This window comes from Sinocyclocheilus anshuiensis, unplaced genomic scaffold (assembly GCF_001515605.1).
Source record: "Sinocyclocheilus anshuiensis isolate Anshui unplaced genomic scaffold, SAMN03320099.WGS_v1.1 scaffold51, whole genome shotgun sequence".
NCBI lineage: Eukaryota > Metazoa > Chordata > Actinopteri > Cypriniformes > Cyprinidae > Sinocyclocheilus > Sinocyclocheilus anshuiensis.
In genome coordinates, this window is record NW_015548296.1 from 941,323 (window position 1) to 949,796 (window position 8,474).

Here is an 8,474-nt window from a genome sequence, read left to right on the forward strand (position 1 = left end):
TATATTTATGCATGTGTATTTTATTCACATCTCATTTTTATTATCTGTGTGTTGTTGTTGTCTCCGTGTACTGGAAGCTTGTGACACCATACTTGGCAATAAAGCTCTTTCTGATTCTTTCTGATTCTGAAGGACTTTCTTAAGACCAATTAGTCTCATACTCATTCAATTTTTTTTTTCCAAGACTGTTAATATATTAACCAGACCTTGAATTAAGTGTATTAATGCAAACATTGGATATTAAGCTCAGAAAAAAAAATCTATAAGTACTAACCTTTTTACGCCCTAAAACATTGAGTAATATGAGTGAGCATTTTTAAAAAAGGCAAACAGCAAATGGTTTTGTAAAAGCAATCTTCACTTACATGACATCAACACAGACTCTGCTAGAGGACCTGAACCTGAACCCATGTTCTCACTCTTTTATTACTTCTCACTCACACTAGACACATATCCAAAGTAAAAAAGTGAATTTAACAGCCTTTTCTGCACTCTCACAGACTGTCAAAGGCATTCAGTCTAGACACGCATGCAACATCCATGACATCATTGCCTTGAACTGGAGCATTTGGACCTGGCTGAAACTTCACTTTTGTTTTCAACCAAAGTTGCTGATTTCTGCACAAAATAAAACTTGTTACATCACTATTGAGAAGCACATATTTTATATATATGCAAAAATAAAATAAAACAAAAGATAAATAAGCAACTGCCTGCCTCAAAGCACATATGGACCCATAAAGGATTGCACACTTCTTATAAAGCAGATGATGCAATAGTGTTCAACATTTTACGAGTCCCAAATAGGCACATCTCACGGGTCCATCTGCAAATAAAACCACACGCGTCAAGGGAGACACATTTGCAGGGACAAAATTGAGGTTGAGGAGTTGTACATTTTGTCCGTTCTGTTATGCAATCGTAACACTGTCATTTTTATGGGCATTTAAAAAAATGTGCAAGGGACGAGCCAAGAAATGCAGGATGCATAATCTCCTTTTTATGTTTTCTTCATACTGACGCGGAACGCTGGGTCTTTGCGGGGTCTTAAACACCCCAATGCTGTGGCCAAGCGTTTACACAAATCAGCCTGTAGAGAGTCTCCACTGCACTCTGGCCAGCTCATTACTGGGAACTTTTAGACAGGTAATGTCATACCGTCACACCAAATCTACACATTAAGACACACTAAAGTGTGACAGATTTGTGGAAGTGGGCAAACATTCAGTATCATTGCCATATGAGCAGTCAACGTACACCAGGTTAGCATGATCACCTGGCTTCCACATGCCTATTAAACACATGCCTTCAAGACCATTTAACTTTTGTGAACATAATTTTTCTAAATTAACTGTTGCTAGACTGTGAAGAGACAATGAGATCATGTTACAAGCCTTTCCGCTCTCAAAGTCTCCGCAAGAATTCCAGTCACGGTACTTGCAACCACCACAACCAATTTTGTTTTTAGTCGGTGCCTTGGTTTCCTGCTAGATAAAGTTTAGCTGGTCATATGCTCAGATGTACTGTAATGGTCTCCAGGAGGAGGTGAATGTGAGAGAGGAAATAGCCGCAGAGCTCAGCTATAGCCGCCCCAGCACAATTATTCCTGTAAATAAGCAGCAGTAGGTGTCTGGAATGTGTCAGCGCATGGGCTCAGACTGGACAACCAGAGCACGACCTCACCTACCACACACACAGTGAGGGCCTGTCCTAAGCATACTTATTCTCAGTAGGTTTCACATAACCTGTGACAGTGTGCAAACACGCTCATGGCTGTCTCATTGGGGTCCTGCATGGATCTATTTATTCATCATGGAATAACACTTACAGGAAGTCACAGTCAGCTTTTTTTCCCCAGCAATAACTGTAAAAGTACAAGTGCAGTGGGGCTAAGGCTGGGCTTTGATGACTTCTTTTAAAGAAGCCTGCATTTAGCCATCTGTGGAAATAGCCAACATTTACAGATCATGCCTTTGAGTTTAAATGCAAATGTGAAATATTAGCTGTTTTATACAGTACTGTTTAAGTTCAGTAAGATTTAAAAAAAAAAAAATGTAATATTTTTATTCGGGAAGGATGCATTAAATTGATTAAAAGTGACAGTAAACACATTTATAAAGTCCAAAAAATTATTTCTGAAGGATCATGTGACACTGAAGACTGGAGTAATGGCTGATGAAAATTCAGCCTTGCCATCACAGGAATAAACGACACTTTAAAATTTAACAAAACTGCAATATTTCACAATGCTTATTTTGAATATTTGATCAAATAAATGCAGCCTTGGTGAGCATAAGAGACTTCTTTCAAAAACTTCTTACTAACTTCATTGAAGCTCCTTACTAAAATAAAATGGTTTTAAAGAATCAATTTAAAGAATATACCTCACACTGTACACTCGCACCATACATAAGCAATAATATGAAATTCAACATCCCTTAAGAACAGATTCTCATATTAAGGCTACTTGTTTTGAGGCATGTTCTACGCTGTACATTAGCACCATCCATGTTTGGTCATTCTCACATTCGAACATACATCTTCCAGGCTACAGCAGAATCTCTATTAGTCACACATTTCTACCATTGCATGGTATATACTGGTTTATACAACAGTTCTTTCTGGTCCTCTAATCTGATTGACTGATAAGAGTGTGATATTCTAGTGATAACAGAACTCCAACAGTTTCACCATCTGTGTCACTCTGCTTGCAGTATTTCTCACAGCGAGTGTAACAGAGGATGCCCAAATCCACTTTAACTTTTAATAAATTACATTTTTGTCTTAATAAAGAAAACGTCTATTTAAAAAAAATGTTCGACCTACGGCCGAATCACAGCCGTGCCAATATACAGCCATAGTGCACTGCTAATCGTGTGATATTGCTCATATATACCACTCAGCCCTATTATACTTCAAATAAATTGACATCATACAAACCCAAAAGCCCATGTTTCATGTGAAAAGTAAGCTGAAAGACTTTGAAACACTATCACCTATATATGCTTTGGAGAGCAGTAAGAAAGCTGGTGCTGACTGCCAAAATCACAGTGCTATAACTCACCTGGCACTGTAACCAAGGCAACATCACAACAATAGCAGTTACCTCCAAAAATTTCAAATCTCGGTTGTTAAATAAAGCAAGTGTGGGCCATTTCACGGAGCTCTTAACCATCTTCAGCTGACATGAGAGCCTCTGTCATTGTCTTGCCAAAGTGAATCTATGTCTGGGTTCAGCAATATTTTTGCTCTACCATTTTATAAATGTGTTTAATACACAGAGCTGTAGATAAAAACAAACACAGCTGAGTGTGTGATTAGTCAATGTGCTCATTATGTCTATGTAGTTATTCCAGGTTATGGGTGGGTAAGCTGTCCCCGAGGGGACAGGTGTTGTGTGACTCAGTAACAGGACATATCAACAACCTACCCCTTAGTCAGAGGACTTAGTCACAGCCTACTGACTAGTACACACCCAGTCTATATCTACACAGTCACAGACACACCACAGACTCCTTAGCACCGGTACACGTCACTGCTTCATCTCCAGAACATTCGTTGCTCAAGATCAGTCAGAGACGTGGCCCTGTAGTTAGCGCACTTGCTCTGAGCTATTGAGATGAGGCCCTCATAAATGGGCGACTTCAAACCCTGATCCCATTCCCCACATCATTTCCTGTCTCTCTAATGTCCTATAAATACAGCAGTACAAAAATATTTCACTGACAAACCCAAATTTAGGAACAAACTCATAAAACAAACAGACAAAAGATTTTCCTAAATGCACCCTACTTCATAAATCGCAGTTCATTTTAAATTATAAGTCCATGTGAACTGGAAGTTGCTGCCAACTTTATTTCAGTATGGTTACATATTTCCAACTGAAACGGAATATTGAGTAGAGGCTGGGGTTTTATTTTTGTGCTCCTCCTCTCATCTCTCACTCGCAGCAAACTAACGGTCGGAGGGGCGTGGTTAAGCATATTCTGCCCAAGCCGTCAAACTGATGTCATCAGAGAAGGAACGACATTCCAGAGCACAAGTAAATGATCAGATTTTGATTAAAGATTACCAAAAAAAAAAAAAATTAACTTGCATGGATTAATTGTTGACCTTAAGACTAGCAATGTGCGCTAACAAAATAAATATTGTAAATTTTGATTTCATGCGGACTTTAAGCTAAATGAAATTGTGACGTAATTACGAAAAAAATAAGCTCGCAATTCTGAGAAAAATAGTCAGAATTAGGAGATATAAACTTGTATAAACTTTTAATTTAAACCTTTTTTTATGATTTTTTTCACAATTGACTTTTTTCCCCTGAATTCTGAATTTACATCTCAGAGGGTTTTTTTTCTGCCATGGAACAAAAAAAGATTACCTTTTTTCTCGCAATTCAGACAATTTATTCCTTATTAAGTTTATATCTCACAATTTGGGCATTTCTTTCTCTCTTTCTTTCTTTTTGGTCAGAATTTCCAGAAAAAGTCTGAATTGTGAGATAAAAAGGTAATTGTGATTATTATTACAGAGCAGTTGTTCATTTGTGCATGTAATAATGTTAATGCATATTGTGATATTCATATATTGTGTCTATTTGTCTTTACATTTGAATACATTTTAATAAACAATGTTGGAACCCAAAACGTTTGTATGCATGCTCTTTAGTTGGTATACGCATAAGAAAATTTTCACATCAGTTATTTGTCTTTATAAATACCCATTTGTTCCTCTCTCGACATAGGATGAAATGCATAGAATTTAGGATCAAATCCTAATCAAGACCCAGATTCTTTTATAACAGTGACCTTAACATCTCTGTCCCTCTGGTCAGTGTCATCAGTCGTAATTTCCTCGTCATTTCATCTGCTTCTATAAAAATGGAACAGACAGACCAAGTACAAACAAACTGTAAAGGGCTGCTCGGTAACATAGTCCAATTGTTTCATGCTTACATGTTATGCTTTTGCCAGAAGTGCTAGTGAGGTCCGGTTGGGACAAGCTGTTGTTGTTGTTGCCATTCTCCACGTCTCCTGTCTTTTCCATGGGTGGGGTGTTTGAATTCTGTGCTGTCTGCTCACCGGTTTTATTCCCTTCTGAGGCCAAAAAACACAAACACAGAGGAGAGAGAAAGAAAAGAAAAGTTACACAGAGATTACAGAGAGCTTTGCTTTCATATCGATTTCTAAATTGTCTTGATGCAACAACAGTACAATGTGGATGCTCAGTTTAGAAATGTGTTTATATTTGCACCAGCTATTTTGCTAGATCATCACTTTGCATGCACGCTGTGCTCACGTATCTGAAAAAGGACATTCATGCGGTCAGCAGCATGTGTTTGTGTGTGTGCGTGTTTTGTAAGTTAGAGCTAGAGCCAAGTGGTCTTATTATGTGGCCTGGTAATTATACAGGGCTGTCTGAGGAGGCTAAAGCAGCATGACATCAAAGAGGGTCAGGACTGGGTCTTAGCGAGGAGAAGCACTGTGTTTAGCTGAGCTGAGTGCAACTGAGCAACTGAGCTCTGCTCCATCCTGGCCTCTGGCCCATACCTACCCAAATGGAAGCCAGCTGGGCTTTACTCGCTGTCTGATAAACACACAGCATCTCCTGTGGAACATCAGTCCACTGCTCTCTGTTTATTTCCTTTAGTGACTCTCTGCCTCGTTTTGCTTTACTGGATTTTGGCAGATTCCTGTTTCTACCTTTTTTGTGTGATTGTGTTTAGGGATTTCTATTCCTTTTTCTTAATCTCGTCAATTTTGTCGACAAGAGGATTACTTTTTAAATATATTACCACCCACAAAGGGCTATTAGGAGTTTTGCATGGTAAAACCCTCTCAGAATGTTTTAGATCTGTAAAGCATTGCAGATACAGCATTCAAATGGATGTCTTTTTTGCCATTGCATAGCATCTTGCACTGTTTTTGAGTGTAAACTAGTTCATAAACAATTTTTAAACTACTAAAAACATGTCAAACCAGGGGCAGATCAACCCCAAACCAACCTGATTATAGAAAGCTTCCTGACCAATTATTTTACTAGTTGTTCAAGCAAACCACAGACTAGTCTATTTAAAAAATATATATTGCTTGTAGTTTAAAAAAATAAAATAATTGTATATATGTACTTTTGAACATGTAGTTTTTAAATTAAAAATTAAATCCCTTGACCTTGGTGAAAGAGAGCCAGAAAGAGAAATAAAAGGGAGAGAGCCGAGTTTGAGTGACAGGGATCTTGACCTATCAGTATCAGACAGATCTAGCTGCTGACAGAACTGTAACCATACGCTCTTATTTATTTTCTCTACTAAACTCTTTCACCTCTGAGCAGGCAAACCAAGACGACTCACGAGGGGCTTCCATCCCCCATTTCCTCAACCAAAACTCCAACAACAAACAAATTGTCAGGGCCTGAGCTCATAGCTCACAGAAACGTCAACATTCTCTCCTCCTCAACCTCAATGACAAATAAAAGTACAGCTTGTTTGCAACACTTCATGCCAGCAGCACAAATATCCCTTGACACTTTGCCTGCTGAGGTCTCAAAGCATCTCGTGGTTCTGTGCAAGCCCCTGGGCAGTATATCCTGTATGTGCATCTGCCTGTGTAGTAATGAAGGAGCTGGAATTGGTAAGTCTACATCTGGAAGCAGCTGCTGACAGGGCAGAAAAAGTCACAATAACACCAGCAAAAGTCGAAAAAATCAACCTCTAACCACAACAGAGAACATGTGAGCTTAAAAAGTTTATTTTGTGAATCAAAAAAATAAATACATATATTAGTATATTAAATATATAACATACAGGGTAATAAGAAAGTCTAAGTATAGCAGTAAGTGCACAAAATATTTGACAATGGAATTCTGTGATTGACCAATCAGAATCAAAGTATTCAAGAAAGCTGTGTTATAATACACATTCAATTATTAGAGGAAAGCAATACAGAGACAAAGAAAGAGAAAAGTGAGAAAGTGAAACCTGCAGGGTTCAGAGAGTTTATAAGCTGATGTGGGTGAGTGTGAGAGCAGCGCTGGGGCTGTGGACAGACAGGGATCACGTTTATGAACCATTTTAGCTTTAAAACACAGACCACTGAAGCCTGCCTCAGTAACACTGCTGAACAGAAGTCTGCTTTTATACCGCTGTGGCACTGAAGCGTGCGTCAGCTCCTTCTGTTCTCCCATTGCTGTGGATCACTGAGCATTAGCAACTAGAACCCAGCAGTTATCAAAGGCAGAGCTTTAATTCCTCATCATAATCAAGCCGTACAGCAGGCAGGGGAGATTTACTGCGCAGGCATCATAGTTTCAGCTCAGCCTTCCGTATTATGTGGCGAAGAATTTCAAGAACCTGCACTTAATGATCTCAGCAATTACGCCACGTTTGCAAAAGCCTTTCGGAATCAGACGTCTGGGTTAACGATCCAGTGCTTTAGACACGCTAGTTGCTTTAGAGCTGGCCAAGTACATATAAAAAAATAAAAAATAAAAAAAATTTGCAAAATGTGATGGACTAAGGTATGTATATAGGCCATTACTTCTACATGCAACGCGTGTGGACCCTAGAGGCAGAAAATGTGTGGAAACTTTACATGACTTGTAAACAGGGCTCATACATTTTCCAGCAAACAACATAAGAACATAGGAATTTAAATATAGTATGTGGGTAATGGGCATAAAGACTTTATGGCATGAAAGGCATTGCGCTACGTAATGTTCGGTGTTGTGGGGGGGGCACCTAAATTTTATAGTACTTTTCCCACAACAACAGGAATGAGGTGTCTTGCGGTAAAGACTACTTGGAAAAATGTACATCAGCATCCTATTGGTACACAATCCCAGGGACTGTTTACAGCGATATTCTGTAGTACACTGGCACACGTTCTTTCTTAAAGAGATAGTTCACCCAAAAATGATAATGACATTAATCTTCAGTCTTTTTTTTCTGTGGAAAAAAAAGCGAGTGATTTGAGTATTGTTTCAACTTCTTTTTTCTACAGAATGAAAGATGTAAGGTCTCTGTCTTGTGAAACAGGCCCCCATAAGCTGTGGATGTTTCAACTTCTACAGAATGAAAGATGTAAGGTCTCTGTCTTGTGAAACAGGCCCCCATAAGCTGTGGACTGTGGATGTGAATATCATGAGGTATCTATACCAATCACCCCCAGCACATGACTCCAATATTCTGGGTCGATTTCCTGCCAGTCATGTCGTCATCTACTCAGAGGAGTGATTAAAGATTGATCCAATCAAGAGACAACAAAGCTTTCTTTGTATCAAGGACTGAAAAGGTTCGTTCACAACATATAGAAACCACGATGTCTTGTGACCAACAATGAGTGCAACTAGTATATCCAGCAGGAAAAGGATGAGTAAATTAACTGATGCCCTCAGGCCCGCAAACACGGGATCTATACAGCGTGAAAATGTATCCACTGTATGTGTTCTGCCGTATATATATATATATATATATATAT

General features: G+C 38.8%; 1 protein-coding gene across 3 annotated transcripts in view; it reads right to left on the bottom strand.

The window, feature by feature from the left end:
• LOC107656013 (myoD family inhibitor-like) overlaps positions 1-8,474 on the bottom strand; it is a 42,915-nt gene that overhangs the window by 9,380 nt on the left and 25,061 nt on the right. For 2 of the 3 annotated variants that reach the window (XM_016443662.1, XM_016443661.1), the window contains exon 3: positions 4,956-5,096. In XM_016443662.1, coding sequence (XP_016299148.1) covers positions 4,956-5,096 — 141 coding nt within the window. The remainder of the gene's footprint in view (positions 1-4,955; positions 5,097-8,474) is intronic. The other variant, XM_016443663.1, reaches the window with a different exon arrangement.